The sequence below is a fragment of the Vombatus ursinus genome, unplaced genomic scaffold, assembly GCF_900497805.2.
Source record: "Vombatus ursinus unplaced genomic scaffold, bare-nosed wombat genome assembly UNPS02009132.1, whole genome shotgun sequence".
In the NCBI taxonomy this organism is placed as follows: Eukaryota; Metazoa; Chordata; class Mammalia; order Diprotodontia; family Vombatidae; genus Vombatus; species Vombatus ursinus.
The window spans coordinates 12,931,925-12,954,907 of record NW_020948910.1 but is presented as its reverse complement, the minus strand read 5'-3'; the positions used below and the strand labels follow the sequence as shown (position 1 = coordinate 12,954,907).

Here is a 22,983-nt window from a genome sequence, read left to right as displayed (position 1 = left end):
GAATTTCTCTTGTGTACTACAGGAAAAAATAAAAACAGGTTTCAGGTGCGACCTTTGATAGGAGCTGACCTTGCTCCTTGATTGTGCCATGCTCAGGACGTCACTGGATAAAGGATCTCAATAGTGGGACCTCTCAAAGACCTGACTACAGAGAGCAAACCAAGACTAGACAAAACACTGGAAAGGAGCTCCGAATGAAAAACAGCTGAGACAAGTAGAACGGATTTTATGGGGTTGGGCCAACTATCAAGGAAGGACAAAGGGTACTGTGCTGCAGGCAGCACAAACCTGGCAAGCGGTGTGAGGGCCAGATGAGAAGGCTTTTCTGATGGTACAGTAAGTTTACATAAACTATCCCTAATGATGATCAAGTCACGGTAGATGAGAACTCTTTCCTAACAAAGGGTTTTGTAAGCAAATAATCAAAAGGATGTTTTGTCCAATCTAAAATACACAGAAATAGATTAGAATCTGGAAGGCACCTTGAAGGCCATTGAATCCAACTAGCTCATTTTGTAGATGAGGAAAATGAGGCACAGAGAGGTTAAGTAATTTTCCTTGGGTCACACAACTAGCAAGTGTCTGAAGAGGGACTTGAACCCAGATCTACTTGATTTAAAGTTTTGTGGACCAGCCACTATAGCAGGCTGCCTCTCAGTTTAATTACAATTTCCAATTACAATGCCCAGCTCCCCTCTAAATCTTTCCACAGTTACTGTGAAATCAGGGAACCCTATAGTAGTAAAGTTGAGACAGATCCAAACTGAGGAAAATAAATTTAATAACATCTAATATTCCTAGGCTCTTTTGGGGGAGATGTTTTCTTCTACTAGATCCAGCAATTCCTGTCTCTTTTGCTCCAATATTTTGTATGCAACCACCACAGGTCAATTGCTCTGTACATTATCCTCCAAAATGACTTCTTTCAACTAGGCACATTTTTTAAAAACCAATTTTAACTTACTAGCTGTGTGACCCTGGGCAAGTCACTTAACCCCAATTGCTTCACCAAAAAAAAAAAAATGAAAAAAAATTTCAAGGGTCCTATGCAAGCACAAACCTCTCCAATGAGCAAATGAAATGCTTTGAAGTTGATTATCAGTGTGTACCCTTATACAAATTAAGGCTACTCAGACCACTTTCTAATTGAGCTACCTCAAGTACTGGTGTGAGGATTAAAGTTTAGAAGAAGGCAGTTTGCTTAGTGGATATAGAAAACTGGCCTCAGAATCAAGAAAACCTGCTCAAGTGACTTAACCTCTCCATTCCCCAGAAAACTTTCTTTCTTTCTTTTTTTAAATCAATTAATTTATTTTTAGTTTTCAACATTTACTTTCATAAGCTTTTGAGTTTTAAATTTTCTCCCCTTCCCCTCTCCCCTCCCCGAGACGGCATGCAATCTGATATAGTCTCTACATATACATTCTTATTAAACATATTTTCACATTAGTCAAGAAGAATTAGAACGAATGGGAGGAACCACGAGAAAGAAGAAACAAAACAAAAAGAAAAAAAAAAGAAAGAGAGCAAATAGTATGCTTTGATCTGCATTTGGACTCCATAGTTCTTTCTTTGGATGTGAATAGCATTTTCCATCATGAGTCTTTTGGAGTTGTCTTAGATCCTTGTATTGCTAAGAAGAGCTAAGTCTATCAAAGTTAGTCATCAGGCAATGTGGCTCTTACTGTGTACATTTTCCTGGTTCTGCTCACTTCACTCAGCATCAGTCCATACAAGTCTTTACAGGTTTTTCTGAAATCTGCTTGCTCATCACTAGTATTCCATTACATTCATATACTACAACTTGTTCAGCCATTCCCTACTTGATGGACATTCCCTCAATTTCTAATTGTTGGCCACCACAAAAGGAGCTGCTATAATTATGTTTATACATGTAGGTCTTTTTCCCATTTTTATGATCTCTTTGGAATACAGCCCTAGAAGTAGTATTGCTGGGTCAAAGGGTATGTACAGTTTTATAGCCCTTTGGGCATAGTTCCAAATTGCTCTCCAGAATGGTTGGATCCATTCACAACTCCACCAATAATGCATTAGTGTTCCAATTTTTCCACACCTTCTCCAGCATTTATCATTTTCCTGTTTTGTCATGTTAGCCAATCTAATAGATGTGATGTGGTACCTAAGAGTTGTTTTGATTTGCATTTCTTTAATCAATAGAGATTTGGAGCACTTTTTCATGTGATTATTGCTAACTTTAATTTCTTCATCTGAAAACTGCCTATTCATATCCCCAGGGAACTTTCTAAGGCTGATCGTGAGTTTCAGAGCAGGTGCAGTTCTACACTGGAAAAGAAGATCCTAACTGGGAGCTCACTATCCAATAAAATCACAAGTTCCATTGGAAAAAAAAAATTTTTAATTCACAAATTGCTTTATGAAATTATCACTTATAAGCACTTGGTAACTGTAAATTCCTGATCACTAATTCCCTAATGAAACTGTCAGGTTCTGCTTCTTTAAACTTTCAGTTATTAGAAATATTATTCAAGTATCACTAGAGCTCCTGGAAAAAAATCAGTGCAGAATAGGTGGAGCCTGGAATTTAAAGCAATGGCAAGGTAACATTTTGCTTCAGATGAGATCTTACCTTTTGGTATCATGGACCCTTTCTAAGAATATTTGTGAACACATACTATGGATTACCATGGAAACAAATTTATACTGAAATATAGCTATCATTTTTTTAAAGTTCACGAGGCACAGGTTAAGAAGCCCCACTTTAGAGCAACACTGAAATCTGCTTTCTAGAAAGGAAACACATGGGACAAAAAAAAATCAAAGTAAGGTTAGTAACCATTAAGGGGGCAGCCCAGCCGAGAAAGTTCTCCACTAATTTGCTTTGTTGCTTCTGCATGATTCACAATAGCTCCAAATATTGCTTAACAATTTACCAAAAATTAAATATTGACTGTACCCACCCATTTCACTTTAATTAAAGCAGACAATATCCCCTAAATGTGAATGTGTGTGAAAGTGAGGTGGAGTGGGGGATTACTGTCAATAGTATATAAAATCTCCATGGCTCACGTAAGATACACAGAAGGCTTTTCCTCCTGGGGGAAAAAAATCAGTATAGGATAACCTAGGTTTGTATTACGGATTGCCTTAATATGATAGCTATTCATTTTAAACACTACAATAGACGTCTTAGACAAACAAATATGTACCAAAGAGAAGGATTAGTCTGGCACCCTGGAGTCCTATTACAAATTAGTTGAGAAGGAAGTTTATTTTATAATTATTTAGTACAAGTAGTCATTTAAGTTCTTCAAAGAACATGTCTTAGACATAGCTATTCGTATTCTTTCCTGCTAATTAGCTCAAGAACAGCCACAGATTTTTCCTCAGGAAAGATTTTCTGTCAGGCTGCACTCAGCTTTGTAAAAAATGTTCTGAAGGCAAGGACGTGGTAACCACTTTTACCTGGCATGGAGTTCCATTTGCCTTTTTTTTTTTTTTATTGTAAGAGATGCCCTTTATTATCTGGTAATATGGCACAACAGCACTTCACGTGACTTAGGGCAATGACTCTGGGAGGAGCACTCTTAAAGGCAAGCTTCTTGCCAAATTTCATGCTGCTACAAATCAGGGTTCTGGGAGAAGAAACAAACATTTTCTGATCCGCAGATCATCACCTTGACTCTAAAGGATCTCAATCAATAAATTACCTACACATGGAAAAAAATGGAAACATTGCAGTCAGTTATATCTAAAGAGGAGACATTATAACTACACAGAATTGACCACAAGGACCTATACCTATACGTAGTGCACAATCTGTCTTTTCAAGGACAGATGCCTTTCACAAGATAGTAGTTGTCCCATTACTCTCCAGACTAAAAACACATGACGACAACAAACTAACATGAATTCAATTGACCCTTATCAATGAATTTGTATTTCACTGATAAGTAGCATATATTTGTTGTTGTTGTTGTTGAACTGTTTCAGTCATGTTTGACTCTCTGTGACCCCATTTGGGGTTTTCTTAGCAGTTACTGGAGTGGTCTGCCATTTCCTTCTCCAGCTCATTTTACAGATGAGGAAACTGAGGCTGAGTTAAGTGACTTGCCCAAGGTCACATAGCTAGTAAGTGTCTGAGGTTGGATTTGAACTTGTAGTCTTCTTGACTACAAGCTCTCTCTATCTACTGCTCCACCTTAGCTGCATTTATAATACATTTACAATTGATAAACATATAGCACTTCAAGGTTTGCAAAAGGTTTTACAGATATGCTCATATTTAAGCCTTGTGAGTCTGGTACTACAGATGTTGTCATATCCATTTTACAGATGAGGAAAGTGAGGCTCAAGAGAGATTAAGGGTTCCAAAGTCATACTGCAGAATTAAGGTTGCTGGGAGTAATAACAATCTCAGATATGCAGATGATACCACTCTGATGAGAGAAAGTAAAGAAGAATTAAGAAGCCTCTTGATGAAGGTGAAAGAGGAGAGTATAAAAGCTGGCTTGGAGTTCAACATCAAAAAACTAAGATCTTGGCAAATGGTCCCATCATCTCCTGGTAAATAGAGGGAGAAGAAATGGAAACTTTGTCAGAGTTTATATTCTTGGGTTCCAAGATCAAAAAGACTCTTGCTCCTCAGAAGGAAAGCTATGGCACTTCTGGACAGCATACTAAAAAAGCAGAGACCTCACTTTGCTGACAAAGGTCCATATTTGTCAAAGCTGTGGTTTTTCTAGTAGCAATGGATGGCTGTGAGAGCTGCACTATATATATGGAAAGCTGAGTGCTACAGAATTGATGCTTTAGAATTGTGGTCCTGGAGGAGACTTGTGAGAATCCTTTGGACAGCAAGGAGATGAAATCAGTCAATACTTAAAAAAATTAATTCAGACTGTCCATTGGAATGTCAAATACTGAAGCTGAAATACTTTGGCTACATAATGAGAAGATGGGACTCATTGGAAAAGACCCTGATATTAGGAAAGATTGAAGGCAAAAGGAAAAGAGGATGAGATGGATAGATAGTGGCATGGAAACAATGAACATGAACTTGGACAGACTTTGACAGATAGTGGAGTCCATGGGGTCATGAAGAGTCAAGACATGACTGAACAATTGAACAAGTCATACTCCAATATCCGTAATGAGGGCAGGATTTGGACCTAGGGTTTCCTGACTCCAAGCAATGCTCGATCCACTATGGCACAAAGTCTTCCCTTAAACAAGTATGTATGAGACCTATAGAGGGTTAAGTTTGCTTCTTTATTATATAGAGTCGTGCTGTATGTTTTGTTGGAACTAAATAAAGATCACAATGACAATACTAGGCATGTGTGAGTATATTCACAGAGTCCTTGTAATAACTCTAGTCTACAGGTTGATCTATTCATTAGAATGCTATGTCCATGACATGATGAGAAAAATAGATGCTTTACTCAGTAGCCAATGGACAAATCACTCTATCCAGTTTATTACTCTATCCATCCAAATGATGGACTATAAGGAACCGAATAAGAAATGAGAAACTCCATAGGTGTTTTAAGGCAGAAAGAACTAGAGGGAGTGAGGCGATACAGTGGGGGAAGTCTAATTTGCAAAGGAAGTCTAGGCGACTCAAAGTCATAGAGCATAGGTGTATGGCCTTGTAGGCAGCAACATTTCTGGAGTGCAGGGGAACCAGATTAAAATGTAATTGGGAAATTGTTAACAAAATAAAAACACAAAAGAACATAAAGAATGTTAACATGGTTTTCCAAGTCAATATTCAGCTCACACGTATGGTTAAGTGGGCCCTGTTTCTATTTGAGTTTGATGCCATTGGCATATGTACAGCAAGGACACTTAGACAAGATAATCTCTAAGGGGCTTCCCAGCTCTAAATCCAATGATCACAAAATAATAGACTGGATCTCTTAACAACTGACAAGGCCCCAAAGGTGGGATGAACTCATGGCCTTTCATGATGGTTCTGTTAAGCTCTCAAGGTCTCACTGGGCATATGTGCATAGCCCCTCCCCTCTACCAAAGTAAAGTCAACTTTGCTTACCATATAGAAAGAGCTCTACTGGATGCCTTTGAAAGTCACTGCTGCTCTTGGGAATCAATGCTGGTTTTGTGTGCACTGGGATTATGAAAATACAAATATCGATTAGACTTTATTCAATCTTGGAACATTCAGCTGGGACGGCAGCATAAGAGCATCAGATTCATCAAGATTTAAGGATGCGAGCAGAGACTGAAAATTCATGTCACAGAGCCTCCAAAGACACATCAGAAAGCAGTACATTTCAGTTTTCACCCATTTGAGAATTATTTTAAACCATAATTTAGAGGTGGAAAGCACAACGCTAGAGGCTCCATGTACACAGGCTAGTGTGCATATACACGGAGATAACATATCCACACTGAGAAGAAATGTGTGCTGTAAAGTCACAGCCCTGAAAAAGGATTATTAGAGTCACCAAGACAACAGAAACAGGAACAAGTAATTTAACTGGATTAGAGAAAATCTAACTCAATTCAGAAAATAGAATCTCTCTTCTCCATTTCCCTTCCAATTTAGCCAAATGATGGGTTAAAACATATCAAGCTGAACAGGGAACAATAAATTCTAGGTCAAACATACAATAAAGTGCTGATAGAAGATACCACCATTTAACATAGACTGCTATCACTTTCCTTTCTCTTGACCAACACAGGAATTTACTTAGCATATCTATTCAAAAACAGAATCATTATGCAGCTCGTTTCTGAGCCCTACTAATTTGTCTTTCATCAAAATGAGACATGTCAATTTTATATTCAATTTCATCTTTGATAATTGGGGTGAATGGGCTTAATACCTGTATCTGAATGTGCAAACCCTACGGAAGCAATACTTCAACAAGATTTCTCTATAGTAGAGGTTAATGTTGGATTGCTTTATTTCAAGTTTAAGCCTTTCAAAAAGTAGCATAACCTTCCAAATCTTCTTCTTCACATTGTCTTAAATACATTGTTATCTTGACATTTTTTTAAGTTCGGGATGGCAATAGCCAGATCCTATATTTCCAGTTTTAACCACCAGAGCCCAAATACTAACTGAGCTGTTAGTAGTGGAAGGTTTAGGGACATAAAAACCTCAGCCAAGAAAGCAGACAGCAATGGAACTGAAGCATCTGTGAAGGGACCAGTAGGCAGAGCAGCAGCACAGTCAGAAGGAGGCTGGCTTCACTTCTGCCTCTGCTCCTCCTTGGGTCATGCTGCTTTCATTAAATACAATGTTTATGAGATTCTGTTTGGATCCTCCCTTTAGCATAATGATCAGGCAGACTCATTCATTTGCTTAGAGCGCAGTGCTAACCAAATTCAAGTAGCAGCCTTGGTCCTCATATAGGCCAATTCATTTCACAGAGAAACCCCAGTGCTTGATGTTCAAAGACCACCCAGGAAACCCCACCAGCCAATAACAAATATGTGCTATTGGTTACAAGGGAAAAGAGAGTGAAAAGAGACCACGTAGCAGCACCCAGCACAGCATCTGGAAAAATGTGTAGGGATGGAGGTTTTTAGTCCCTTCACTTCCATACATGAAACATAGGAACTTTTTTGTTCAAGTTTCAAAAATGCATCTTTGTTTTCAGAGGAATGATAGCTCACAGCTTCATGATAACCTACAGAATTAACATGACATATTTTCCCAAATTTTATGATGGGGAAGAGAATCTGCAGTCTAGAGGTTCTTAAACTTTTTTTGTGTGAAGCTCATGTGGCCACATAGGTTGCACAGTAGATAGACTACTGGGTCTGGAATCAAGAAGACATCTTTCTGAGACCAAATCTAGCCTGTGTGACCCTGGGCAAGTCACTTAATTTCTGTTTGCCTGTTTCTTCAACTGTAAAATGGGGATAAGAATAGCATCTACCTCTCAGGGTTGTTGTAGAGATCAGAAATTAGATGATATTTGTAAAGCACTTAGCACAGTAACTGACACACAGTAGTATAAATATTAGCTATCATCATCATCATCATCATCATCATCATCCTTAGGCAGCGAGGTGGCACAGCGGATAGAGTGCTGGGCCTGGAGTCAAGAAGATATCTTTCTGAGATCAAATCTGGCCTCAGCCACTTACCAGCTGTGTGACCCCAAACAAGTCATTTAACCCTGTTTGCCTCAGTTTCTTCATCTGTAAAATGAACTGGAGAAGGGAATGGCAAACCATTCCAGTATTTTTGCCAAGAAAATTCCAAATGGGGTCAATGAACAGTTATATAGGACTGAAAACAACTAAACAACAGCAAAAACAATTATCATGGACCCCCTGGGCAGTCTGATAAAGCCTAGGGACCCCTTCTCAGAATAAGGTTTTTAAATGTACAAAATAAAATACAGAAATTTACAAAGGAAACTAATTATATTGAAAAAGTTATATATATATATGTGTGTGTGTGTGTGTATAAATATGATATGTATATGTGTGTATATGTATGTGTGTATAAATATGAATATGTATATATGTGTATATGTATGTGTGTATGTATGCATGCATGTGTGTGTGTGTATATATATGAAAAACAAGTCCATGGGCCCCATGTTAGGAACTGCTATGTCTAGCATGTTCCAAAACAATATGGTTCCTCTTTCTGGGGCTCACATGGAGGTGTTACTAGAGGGGCTTATAGAGCTCAGATCTCATAGTTATCAAAATGGTGGGCTGAGAGAAAATGGCCTGGGAAATGGGATGGCTGTCAGAGGAAGCTCTCTCACTTATTAATAAACAAATACAGTGAAGTCCTGATTTTTTTTTTAATGTCAAAGAAGTATGGGGCTTTTCTATAAGAAACAAAAGCATAAATTGCTCTTCTCTAGAATCTCCCATATTATGTAACATTCCACTGTGACTCAGAACCCAACTAACTGCAATACATTTACAGCATAAATCTCTCCCAGAAGCGAAGAATCCTGGAGTTCTAAGAATGGGATCTCGACATTGTAAGCCTGGGTATAACTCATTTCAGTTTCTTTGTGCATTGATGTTGCTGGATTTCCCCGTACTTTCTGGTGAGCTACCTTTGTAATTAAGCTGTCTGGTTGCATAATTTGCAGCAGTAGGCCTCGGAAAGCATCAATTTCACTGCTGTTTCTTCCTAGCTCCAAGGTAACCTCTTGCCTTTCTCTAAGAATCAGCACTTTGCTATGTTTCTCAGACTCTAAAATTAGCTCTGGGAGATACAGCAGACCAAAGTCTTCAAGGATACTTGAACATATTTCAGTGGTAGCAATGCATGGGGTAACTAAGAGCTTGAAAGGCTTAAAAAAAAATGAAGGAAACCCATGTGTTTGTTAGGGGAAGTTAACCTTCTGTGCTCAAATATTACATCATTGCAAAAGTAAAGTTTAACAAAGGCCTGTCTGTTCACCATAATCAGAGACAGAAAATAAACATTGGTTTAATCATTATGATACCTAAAAGGAGGAGACGCACATCAGACACATTTACCAAGTTTTATCCAACACCCATCTTTTATATGGCAATATAAAAGGCACAGCATTATTGAGATGAGTAAACAAAGCAGTTACAAGACAGGACTGACAGCCTTCATGTGAATATTCCCTTTTATTCTCTGGCAAGGAATAAAAATTTTTTTACCCTCTCCCTATAGATTCCTACCAGTTTGGATATAGTCAATTTAAAACTGCATTAGAAATGACATTTGATACAAAACTTCAATATTAAAATAAATCATCAAATGAAAATTTAGCTGAACTCTGAATAAATGAAAAGTAAATAGGGGTCCAGAAGAACAGACAATGAAACATAGCTCCCTTCTCTTGGCAGGAAGGAGGGAAGACTAAGATGGTAGATTATTACACACATAATTTGACATGATTATTTTATCTGTTGTTTTTTGCTTAACTGCTTTTTTTTTTTTTTATAAGAGAATGTTCAAGCCCAGGATTAGAGAGAGAGGACTCAGAGATAATACCCAGAAATGACTGATGTAAGAAACCAAAAGGCATCAATAAAGCTTTTAAAAATGTAACAAATTACCAAACGAAAACTTCAGACAAGTTTGCATAAAAAACAACATGCATTTTTATGGATAATCTCCAAGCCAATTTTTATTATCTTCTATGAAAATCTTGCTTTAAAAATCCAAAATTTTAAGCCATTCCTTACATTTCAACTATGTAAATATTTTTACACTGGAAGAAAAATAGGCATATTAGATTTTTAAAGGCCTATCAAGCTCACATAATTTAGAAAACATAAACACTTTGATGAAAATATCCATTACAATTTTTCCAATGCCCATCTTTTATATGGCAATATAAAAGGCTCAAAAATGAGTGTCTGGATTCTAGGCATTTACAATCTGCAATGGATAACACTGATACAATTCAATTAAACAAACCTTTCAGAACATACTCTGTGCAGGACACTGGTAGCTCAATGCACAGGGGAGATATAATTCAATAGTTTAGTTATTTTCTCCCATGAAAATTATTGCTGGTTTTTTTTTCTAATTTTCCCCTTTTTACATGTGTAAAAACTCAGTTTATTGTCACTTCCTCACTTAGACTGGAGAATTTACCATTTGAGGTGTTTCTCTCTCTCTCTCTCTCTCTTCCTGTCTGTGTCAATACTTTTCCTGCAGCAGTAAGGATACAGCAGACCACAAATTCACCTTCACTATGTGATCCTAACTTTGATGGGGACTTCAAATGCAAGATTGCCTTGAGGTGAAAACAGGGCTTTCTGCTTATGCTTCTTCCAGACTATCATGAACTGTTAACCTTTTAGAGAAATACAAACATTAACAAAGATTTCCTAACACATACACAAAAAAAGAAAAGCAGATCATTCTTATGGAAAAAGGTTTTTTAAAGCAACCTAATCTACATACAATTAAATACTTATTTCCTAACTATTACCAGTTCTAATTTAATCCATCTCTAGTTTTACACTAAAGATTTTGATTAGAAAACTCCTTTGACATCAGGGGTTCTTAAATTTTTTTGTGTCATGGATCCCGTTGGCAGCTTGGTGAAGACTATGAAATCACTTGTTAGGATAATGTTTTATTTATTTATTTATTCATTCATTCATTTGTTTTAGGCAATTGGGGTTAAGTGACCTGCCCAGGGTAAGTGTCAAGTGTTTGGTCAGAGGAAGATTTGAACTCAGGTCCTCCGCTGGTGCTGTATCCATTGAGCCACCTACCTGACCCTTAGGATAATGTTTTTAAAGGCATAAAATAAAATATTTTTATTGTTGTCCAGTCATTTCAGTCATGTCTGACTCTTTGTGACTCCATTTGGAATTTCCTTGGCAAAGATACTGGAGTGTTTTGACATTTCCTTCTCCAGCTCATTTGACAGGTAAGGAAATGGAGGCAAAGAGGGTTAAGTGACTTGCCTAGGGTCACACGGCTAGGCAGTGTCTGAGGCCAGATATAACTCATGAAGAGTCTTCCTGACTCCAGGCCTAGCACTCTATCTATTGCACCATCTAGCTGCTCCAAATAAAATATATGAATACAAAAGAAACCAAATATATTGAAATATAGTTATCAAAATTAAAAAAAATCACAAACGCTAAATTAAGAACCCCTGTTCTAAATGAATGCTGAACTTGGAATCTTGGAATTCTCATCATCTTCTTGTTAGGAAGTACATGGCTCTGAGACGTCTGTCTAAACATTTTTTAAGAAGTCAGTCTGATATGAAACCATTCCTACCTTCCTTCATGCCTGTTTGCTTCTTTAAGTAATTCTCACAGATTCTTCCTTCTGAATTTCAGAATTCCACCCTCCTCTTCTTCACACATAAGCCATAGGAGCATAACTATTATACCTTCAGGCAAGAGAAGGTGATTTTCTAGATTTGGACTCAGAGAAGACTTGAATTTAAATTCCAACTCTACTACCTACTGTGTGACCTTGAGTGTGTCACTTTTATAGGTTTCAGCCTTATTTTTCTTAGTGAAATAGAGCTAATACCTATACTACCTACCTCACAAAGTCATTGTAAGGATCAAATTAAAGAATATGTTAAGTGCATTTTAAGCTATAAACACCACGTACATGTCTATCATTATTATTATTAATGATGATGGTTATGAAGATGATAAAATTTAATTAACCTGTCTCCCTTCCAAAAGCTAACTGCTAGTTTGGATCACACACACACACACAGAAAAACACAGAGAGAAAGAGAGAAACAGAGACACAAAGAGAGACAGACAGGTAGAGACAGAGACACAAAGGTATGTATGTGAGTATGTATGTATGCATGTATATAACACATACACGAAAAACCTGCAATTCTCTTGTAATGCCTTAGCAACTTATAGCTTTTATACACTGCCTTGGCATATCAGTTCTTTAAAACATTCCTAGAAGAACCTATATCTTTTACACAGAAATGAACATTTTAAATGCAGTTTAAACAAGATTTCTGAAACAGTTTAATGACAACACATGCATACACTAAGCTTTGGTGTCAGCAGTGTGGGTTGTTCCTCTGCCTGAGTAAACTATACCTCACCATACTTTCTTTAATGTATGATTATTATCTGTTTTCCCAGAAATACAGAGGACTTATTCAATGAGCAAGAAGCCTTCCTCTGCCACTTCTATTTTCCATGGAGACCAGTTCAGGACTTGGACTATCTGTGATTCTTCATTCTTGATTCATTACTGGTTCACCTCATTTTTTGGTCATAGGTAACAAAATATCCAGAAATGACTGATGTAGGAAAAATGGTGATTTGACAGTGTAACAAACAGTGTAACATGTAACAAATATTTAAATGGCAATCATTTTAAAGTAAATTTTAAAGTCTCAAATATCAAAATATTAATTCTAGTCTAAATGATGGAAATGCCTACAACTCCATTTTTTAAATGCAAAGGACCTCAGTCTTTGACACTTTCACAAATATTCCTGAATCCTGTTTTATGGTAACTGATTTCTGAATTGTTATGCATAAAATCTTTATTAAGCACCTATCTGCATGTGACATACATTCGGTAATTCAAGTAGTGAGGCAGCATGGGATGGTGGAAAGAGGAGTGATTCAGGAGTCAAAGGACCTGGGTTCAGTCTCGATGATTACTACCTGGGTGACCTTGGGTAAACACCTCACCTCTTTTGGACTTAATTTCCTTATTTTTATGACTAGTGATCTTCAAGCAAAGGCTGGATAATATTTTCTTCATGTAGAAAAGATTCTGGTTGAGGTACAAGTTGGTCTAGATGATCCTAAAGTCACTTTCAAGTTTTAACTTCTAGAATTCTGAGTAAATCAGCCAATTTGTTGATCTCTTGGATCTACTAGATACATTTATTATCTCAGTAATTCAAACTCAGAAGTCCAAACAGGAAAACATAGCAATCAACATGAGCTTTTTAGACAGCACATACCAAGCACCTACTATGTGTCAGGCACTATGCAAAGCACTTTACAAATATTTCCTTTGATCTACACAGCAACCCTTGGAGGTAGGTTCTATTCTTATCCCCACTTTATAGTTGCCAAATAGAAGGCAAACAAAGATTAAATGACTCGCTGTTTGAAGAAACACTTGAACTCAGGTCTTTCTGATTCCAGTCCCATCACTTTATTGATTACACCAAATTAGCTACATAAACAAGAAGAATCCATTCAAGACTATGACAGTGACTGAAGCCAGGGGACCTGAAGTCTAATCTCAACTCTGCTGCTTTCTACCTATGTGATCTTGAGTAATCACTCTCAGAGGTCTGTTTTTTTTTTTTTCATTTAAAAAATGGGAATGAGAGTGTGGGTGGACAAGGTGACATTTAAGGTCTCTGATGTCAATATTTCTAAGATTTTTTTTTTTACCTTATTTGTAACAGGTTAAGCAGAATATTGTTCCTATCATGAAATGCTTATTTTCTCTACTGGAGCATTACTGTCCTGAAACTGTCATTTATGTTTCCAAAGTCGGTTCAGAATAAAATCAATATCTTAAGTATTAGACCCTTTGTTGTAAGAGTGGCATTTGCAAGTGCAGGCCATACTTCATTGTTTTTCTGATTAGCCAATTCCTTTTTATTTAATAAAAGAAAATCTTCGTAAAAACCAGATTTTATTCTAATGGTACTTGTCGCGCTAGGATTTTTATTCCGAACTTAAACCCAAGAATAGGAGCATTTCCATATTCTTCCTAGAGCAGAAAAGAAGACTGCACATAAAACTGTGGGTCTCTATTATGTATGCCTTATTCTCTTCTTCAAAATATATAAGTTCAACCTGTAGCTTCCCATGATGCCCTGTTCCTCTGTGATTTTCTGGCCTTCTTTCTGGTTTTTGTTTTTTTTTTTGGCAAGCCACTTATTTTTAAAGTGGCTAAGTTTTGCAGAAGGGGTAATTGCCAAATATGCTAAATCAATGTCTTATTTCTCTTAGGCTATGACAAAAGCTGATAAGTAACTGCAGAAGGATAGAAGGAAAAAGCCACTTTCTTTTTCCCATGAGTGTAATGTCACAATCTTCTGATGACATTATATGGGCTATAAACCTGTGTAAAACACTCAATACATTTAAACAAAGCTTAATAATTAATGAATATCCTCTGCTATTAATTGATAATAAATCTACACTGATCCTAAGTTTTAAAAAACGGGAGATACATTGCTCAGCCTTCCAACCAAATGCAAATCAGGTGTGTTAAGGCAGATCTGCCTTGATTTGTATTAGTCATAATATGCTTTCAGAGAAACCAAGCTAATGTCTAATGAGCTTACAGATTCTAGAAGCAGTGGAAATGCCTAATTGCTTTCTGTAATTGGGAGCTTTGTGTTTGTTTCTGTTGCTTGGCATCAGCATGAACATTAGAATAATGAGAGTAAGATACCTTCCAGACCCCTCTTTTTTATCTCCCTTAAATCCAAGAAAATCCTCTATTGAACAATGAGGCTTCCTACATCTGCTTCTTTCTCTCAGGCAGCCTTATTCTTAGATCTGTGGGTTTTCCACCTGGGGCTATTAGATCAGCCACCAGTTACCAGGTTGAGTCAATTCTTAGGCTGCCTCCATCATTGTCTGAGAGTGGATGGAGTGCTGGGCCTGGTGTCATGAAGACTCATCTTTTTGAGTTCAAATCTGGCCTCAGACATTTACTATCTATGTGACCCTGGGCAAGTCACTTAACCCTGTTTGCTTCAGTTTTCTCATTTGTCAAATGAGCTGAAGAAGGAAATAGAAGACCACTCCAGTGTCTTTGCCAGGAAAACCCCAAATAGGGTCACAAAGAGTTGGATATGACCAAAATGACTCATCAACAACAACACTTACTTAGATTTATATAACACATCAAGGTTTACAATGCCCTTTCCTAATAACAACTCTTTAATGTAGGCACAGTTGTTTCAAGGATAAAATACAAACAGGTCTGTTTGGCTTTTAAACCCACCAAAATCTATCTCCCACCTACTTTTTTCAGACTTATTTAATATTACAAATAGCCTCCTAGTTGGTCTTCCTGCCTCAAGTTTCTCTCTTTCTCCAATCCATCCTCCATATAACTGCCAAAGTAATTTTTTTTTTGGCTAGGCAATGGGGTTAAGTGACTTGCTCAGGGTCACACAGCTAGTAAGTGTTTTGTGTCTGAGGCTGGATTTGAACTCAGGTCCTCCTGAATCCAGGGCCAGTGCTCTATCCACTGTGCCATCTAGGTGCCCCCCCAAAGTCATTTTATTAAAGTTGAGGTCCACACCCCCCTCGTGTGGTGAAATACCTGGCATACAATAGCCAATTAATAAATGCTGCTACAGGATCTGTAGGATCTCTCTGACTTTTCCTACTTCCTTATTTGCTATGTGTTACAGCCTCTTTTGGGCCTAAAAAATTTCAACCTAACAATCCAAGGTTATGGCCCTTCTTCCTTCTACAGCAAAAATAAACAAATAGAATGAATACATTTTTACTCTTTTTTTAACTCTTTTTCTATGTCACTATCTCATAGCACCTTGATTTAGAGTCCATGCAAGTCACATATGACAAAATCTACTTGAAAAGTATCAAGTGCAATCCCAAATGTAAAGTATTATCAAGCTAGCATTTTGAATGCCTCTCTACTTTAGCTGTATCTGATAATAATAACTAGCATTTACAGAATAATGTTTGCAAAGCAGTTTTACATATATTGACTCATTTGGTCCTCATAAAAACCCTAGGAAGAAATAGGTGATATTAATATCCTGTTTTACAGATGAGGAAATTGGAGCTGAGAGAGCTTAATTGACTTGCCCAGAGTCACACATCTAGTAAGTGTCTGAGGCAGGATTCACACTCACGTCTTGTTGACTCCAAGTCTTGCACTCTATTGTACCATCTAGCTGTTTCTACACATACTTGAATGAAAATTTAAAAAATCAGAAAAATATTAAAATACATGGGTGTTCAGCCTGCAAAAAAAAAACCACTACAAATTAACAGAGGACTTGAGTTCAAATCCTAATTCTCCCATTTAATCATTCAATCAATAAATATTCATTAAAATTCACTATGTGCTAGGCACTGTGCTAATACCCAGGAGACTTTGGCCAAGTCAGTTCAGTTCTATGGACTTTTCCTCATCTGTGAAATGGAGAGGCTCAAGTAGATGACCTCTCAGTCTTTCCCTCCTCACCTCTAAATCTATCATCATACATAGGGCAGTTTCCATATACCTAGATGCCTAATTCTGGTTTCTAGTTACATCCCCCATCATCTAACACACTGCTTTGCCACAGTAGGCACTTAATAAGTCTACTGTATTCAAGTTTGCTGATAACATTATCAATAACTGCTCACAAGGCTTTGACTTAAACTACAGAAGGGAAAAACAAGTGTGATAGAAGAATGTCTACTGAACAGATTATGAAGTGCCATTAGATGGACAACCAATAGAGCATACTCATCAGGTTATATGTCTTGGAAAACACGGACAACTAACTTGGCTTATAATTAAATGAGAGGAGGAGAGTAGGCTAAATTGTCTTCAGGAAATTGGTTCTTGAATACCCCTAACCTTCATTCAGAAACACAGGTGCATTTTTTAAAATATTAATATTCTACCAGTGTAGTTGAGTCATAGAACCCTCTGGTCTCTGAAGAATTAAAAACATTCTCACTTAAGAGAACAATGGAAAAGTACATGGCAGGCGTAAGCAGGCTGTAACACACAGCAAATAAGGAACTAAGAAAAGTCAGAGAGATCCTACAGATCCTGTAGGATCATGAGATCTTTAAGACATATATGACTGAAAAACATGGGCTAGTCACATGGTGAGAACAAAGGGATAGCCAATGGATAGCCGGTGTACTCCCAGATATCTGCAATGCCAGAAGGAAGTAAAGGCAGTCCTCAGCATATTGGGGTGTCTCCTGTGGGACAACATTGACAAGAATGACACAAGATGGACAAGCTTGGCTAGATTATAATGTAAATATTTTGGGAGAGCGTTCACATCAATGAGATCCTAGACCCATTTGGATAGTTGGGTATTGTATTTGTATTGCATTGACCTAGTTTTTGTATGGATGTCACACAGACACAATGGGTAGAGCGCCATGCCTGGAGTCAGAAAGACTCTTCTTTCTGAGTTCAAATTTGGACGCTTTACTAACTGTGTGACCTTGGTTAAGTCTGTGTGACCCTGTTTGCCTCAGGTTCCTCATCTGTCAAATAAGCTAGTGAAGGAAATGGAAAACATTCCAGTATCTGCCAAGAAAACCCCAAGTGTTACCACAAAGAGATGAACATGACTGAAAATGACTGAACAACAACACTTTAATAAGGGCAGAATTTTTGTGTATAAAATTTAACTACAAAGGACAAAAAAACTGTAGAATTAGTGAATGCATTGGTGGGAAAAATGTTCCCTGTGTGCATTATGGATAAGAATATGGCAGAAAGTGGAAGGGAGCAAAGGAGCAAACATTTATTAAACACCTACTCTATGCCAGGGACTGTACTAAGCACTTTACAAATATTATCTCATTTGATAATAGGTGGCAGTACCTACATTCACCACTGCTGCAGGTGTAGAATCTTTGGGTTTTCTAGCAGACTAGGTAGTAGCACCAAAAGAACTGACTTGGCAGGAGCCCTTAGAGTTGGGGATGGCCACCAGCTTCAAAAAAGATCACAGCTTCATAGCTTTCTAGGTCTTTGATTCCACCAGCTATTTGGGATAAGCATAACTCTACGAACCTCACTTAACACGATAAGAGTAAATATGTTAAGAAATGATTGCCATTCTATTTCCTGTTATTCACCAGAACAACAGTGCCCCAGGAAAATGGTCTGTTGATGGTAAACCACCACCAAGAACTTTAGACTTCCTTAGTTTGGGTCTAGTTGTTAGGAGAAGTCAAACTATTAGCTAAAGACCAAGTTAAAGAGAAATGCTAGCATCCACAATCTGTGTAAATGATTAACAATGTTAATCTAGAGATGATGGATTGTTATGGCTTTCCAGACAGAACAGGGAGTTAAAGAGCCCTTCTTTCTTCCTGTTAACAGTTCAATTCCGTGGCCCAGCAGGATAACTTTATGATAAAATGGAAGGTTAGAAAATTAACATATTTAAAGCAAAGAAATATCAGTTCCCCATCTATTTAGCCATTAATTTAATCAGCTTCACCAAAAACAATAGAATAGATCAGTCCTTTCAACTGGCAAATTGTAATCAAGAAGAAATTTGGCTAGGGTGGCAGGTAGAGCGGCTAGTTATATTTGCTGAGAACTAAATACCTCCATCATTGAGAAAGAGACAATTATAAAAAAAAAAGTGCTGGATATTATAAAGTTGAATTCCAAAGTGTACTTTTAATGTGAAGCCCATCTAGCCCAACATATTTGGCTTAGGTAAATATATGAAGTTTAGGGAAACGTGAGAAAACTGTGTTTAGAAAAATACATACGTATACTTAGACCAAACAGTAGAAAGACAAAGTATGGGCTCCGGAAAAGAGAAATCAATTTTTAAAAATATAAACAAAAACCCTATGGGGCTTTTCCCTGCCTCAGAGTGGAGAGAGGTAAAAGGGGGATAATTGGTTTTATTTTTAAAAACTTACAGGGGCTTAGATTCTTATAATCTAGCCACTGCTTACCCATGTTCAGACTCCTTAAGAGTCTGCCCAATATGATGCATGTTCTAATAAACCTTGTCTTTGGCTGAAAGAAGGCTTGGGTCACATTCTTTTGGGGAAGAGCCGCATGTTGTGATTTTGGGGTCCCAGCAACCCTGAACCCCTAAACCGCGTCATTTTGGTGGCCCATACGGGGAAACTGCCTAACCCCAAGTTCTTCTCCAGCCCAGACTGGATGGTTTGTAAGCCTCCCTCCTCCCCTCCTTTCTTGCTCTGTAGTTGGGGTCGCTCTCCAAGCACCATGGCTTGGAGGTGCTTTTCTCACAGACAGTTAAGAGGCTGTCTTGCACTCAGCCTGACACTCTCAGGCTCTCGGTCCACTGGGTCGGTTCAAGGCCATGGGCCTGGGTACACCTTCCGCAGCATAGAGGACATGGAGGGATGCCCTATCCGGAAGTGTATCTGTGAATTCCCTCGGCGCTGGGGATATTGGGGAAAACTGCAGTTACTTTTTGGTTCCCTGAGGCTTACTTACTTCTTTCCCTCTGCACCTCTGAATCCTCCTTCATGGAGGTTACAGGGAAAGTTAGAACAGCTAAAAATATCTTGGCATATTCTGGAGGTTTTGTGATTGATCATTAAGGAGTTTAGAACTCCTCCTTACAACCCTGGTCACTCTTTTCTCCCACTCCCTTCGCTTGAGTACTTTCGATTTCGCCCTCCCCCACCTGGGAAAGGAAGGGGGGTGGGCAGCAGCTACAGCGTGGGCCCTAGGGCAACCTTTGCCTGGAAGCATCACCCAGGTTCAGCACAACCTGCTCAAGGTAATGAAGCTAGCCTCCAAACTTGGGTAAGCACACTACTTTAAATTTGTAGTTTTAACTGTTAATGAGAGATGTTGATTCTCTGTGTAAAGTAATTTGGAAGTGCATTTAACAAAACTGAAGTCACCTGATTGGTAATGGGTTTGTTTCAAGTTTCAAATTGGTGAACTTTCTGTATCAGTTATGTCAAGCAACTTTTCATAATTTGGCTACTGCTGAAATAATTTAGGTATTGTTGGTTATTGTTTTAATGTGTAAACTAGCCAAAAAGTTTGTTTGGGTTAGGTATGGCTTGCTGAGAATTTGCCAAATGTATAGAAATCTCTAATGATTGGCTTTTTACATTAGGATAAATTTAAGTTTTGAGATGTAAATCCTGGAAGAGTTTTTCCTAAGCTGTGATTAGTAAAACTTGCTGTATGAAGTAAAAGGTCATAGGATTTTATTTTGAGTTGTCTGATGGGTCATAATCCATTGGTAATCAATAATCCACCATCTGAGAGAAATACCACAAGCTACTCAGAGAAGGTGATACTGGTGGGAAGTCAGCATTGGGAAAAGCTGAGAGGACAATTTTAGGCTCAGTCTAAGATGGGATCCTCCTGGCTCAATTTCCCCATTATGTTCCTTTGAAAGGGAATGTTACCCACTTGGCTATTCCTGAGTCTGGCTATGAGGTGGATTTGATACTTCATGGTTAGAAAACTGAATTATCTGAATCCAAATAGAGCTAAGGATGTTTTATTCTCTCATTTGGGCCCTAAATTTAGTCCCTGTTTTATATCTGGGCCCTGCAGTCTTTTTTGTTAGATTTGTGTCTTCCAGACTATAGGCCATTCACCTACAGTTGGTAGCAAACAGTGAGTACCAACCAATGTCCCGCATTGTTCCCTGGATGCAGCCTGTGCCCGGTTCCAGCCTGTGCTCGGTTCCAGCCAACTTCCTCTTTGGGACCCCGCTGAGGCAGGGACAGCTCTACACCCCTTGCCAGCAGGAAGTAGTTTCAGAAGCCGAGACCTTCACCTCTTACCCCAAAAGAATTTGGGTTCCTATTTGTTTGAGGGGGGGAATGATGGGGTTGGAATCTGGGCCCCAGAAATGAAAAACCCTGGACTTTGTGGACAAATCTCTGGTGTTCCCCTGAGGCTATAATCCCATCAACTGGCCTTTCATTGTGGCTACACCCAATCTCCCCTCCATTGTCTTACCTCCCTTTGGCCCTTGGCCATTTCCCACACTTAATCCTAGCTAGGCTCCATAGTCCAGGTCCCAGGAATTCTGTTCATCCCAGTTTACTGGCCACTCCCATCCAGATTTCCTTAGACCCCTTCTCCAGTCACCCCAAACTACTTGGCCACTCCTAGATCCCTCCCACAGTCTTTCTGTATATAAGGTCCATCTTGTCTCCATTAAGATGCTTAGATTCTTAAAATCTAGCCAATGCTTAGATTCTTATAATCTAGCCACTGCTAACCCATGTTCAGATTCCTTAAGAGTCTGCCCAATATGATGGATGTTCTAATAAACCTTGTCTTTGGCTGAAAAAAAAAATTTACAGGACTCAAACATGCTTTAAAATACTGAAGAGATTTCACTTTACTTGCATTTTTTTTTTTTTTGCTTTTTGATGAGGCAGTTAGGGTTAAGTGACTTGCCCAGGGTCACACAGCTAAGTAAGTGTCAAGTGTCTGAGGCCAGATTTGAACTCAGGTCCTCCTGACTTCAATGCCAGAGCTTTATCCACTGAGCCACCTAGCTGCCCCTTTACCTGCATTTCTACAGGATAATTCTTCAAAGAAAAGGGATTGTGTAGTGCAGAGATGTGGGCTGAAATCCAGCCTCTGACAATTACTAGCTTTGAAATCATTGACAATTGACAACTTCTCCAAGCCTCAGTTTCTTCATCTATCAAATAGGAATAGTAACAGCCATAGTACCTATTTCTTAGTTTGTTTGTGATAATCAGTTGACATAATGTAAGATGTTTTACAAATCTTAGAAGTCCTATATTATTTTTAGCTCTTATTAGTACTACATCAAGAACATATTCCCTGATTTTAAATCACCTATAAACTCTTGAGTCTAATAAGAAGGGGCTGATTCAGAATCAGTGGATATTTGAAACCAGAAGTAATATGCAAAAGTTCTCCAATAAGTCCTAGCCAGGTAAGCCTGTTCCACTGGCACATAGGTGGCACAGTGTGCTGGGCTTGGAGGCAGGAAGACCTAGGTTCAAAGCCAGTCTCAGACCTTCCTAGTTGTGTGACCCTGAGCAAGTCACTTAACTTTTTTTGTCTCAGTTTCCAACTGTAAAGTGAAGGTGATAATAGCACCTATCTCCTAAGGTTGTTGTTGAGTATCACATGAGATAATATTTGCAAAGCATGTAGCACAGTGGCCTGGCATATAGTAGGTACTTAATATATGCTTTTTCCTTCTAGACCTCTAACCACTGGGTTTACTGGAATTTGAATCACACCAAAATGGCCAAAATTCATAGTGACGACACATACAAGAGTAATTTAATAAATGGGATTCTTTAGGATATTTCAGGAAACTCTAAAGCTGTGACAGAGCAGATCTGAATTACCAATGTGATCAAAAAAGGGAAAAAAAAGAAAAGAAAAAAGGGGGAAAAAAATCCAGTCCTGAAACATGCTCAGATTGGCTAAATAAAAATCACCTAGATTGTGTTATAAAAATTAAGTAAAACAGAAAAAGCTAGCAGAATAAATACATCCTATCCTACCACAGTCATACCTGCTTTGATTATAATACCCACTAATAATAATGATACCAGCTGACATTTAAAATTCTCTTTTCAGGTTTGCAAAGTGTTTTGCAGATATCGTAGCACAATTGGGCAAGTAATGACATTGAAATAAACATGGAAGCAAGCTTTGTTATATGGCCTCCAAACTACGGCTCTTCACATGTTTCCTAGATTTTCAGAACACTCTTGTTCTCTCCTGGTTCTCTTCTGACTGTGTCTTCTCAGGCTCCTTTACTGGATCTTCCTCTAGGTCACACCCACTGGAGTGTACCCCAAGGCTCTGTCCTGGGCCCTCTTCTCCCT

General features: G+C 38.2%; 1 protein-coding gene across 5 annotated transcripts in view; it reads right to left on the bottom strand.

The window, feature by feature from the left end:
- MAP7 (microtubule associated protein 7) overlaps positions 1 to 22,983 on the bottom strand; it is a 235,568-nt gene that overhangs the window by 106,766 nt on the left and 105,819 nt on the right. For 3 of the 5 annotated variants that reach the window (XM_027850724.1, XM_027850723.1, XM_027850726.1), the window contains exon 2: positions 6,035 to 6,109. The exons of the other annotated variants lie outside the window; for them this stretch is intronic. In XM_027850724.1, the coding sequence (XP_027706525.1) occupies positions 6,035 to 6,109 (75 nt within the window). The remainder of the gene's footprint in view (positions 1 to 6,034; positions 6,110 to 22,983) is intronic. 5 annotated transcript variants of the gene reach the window in all.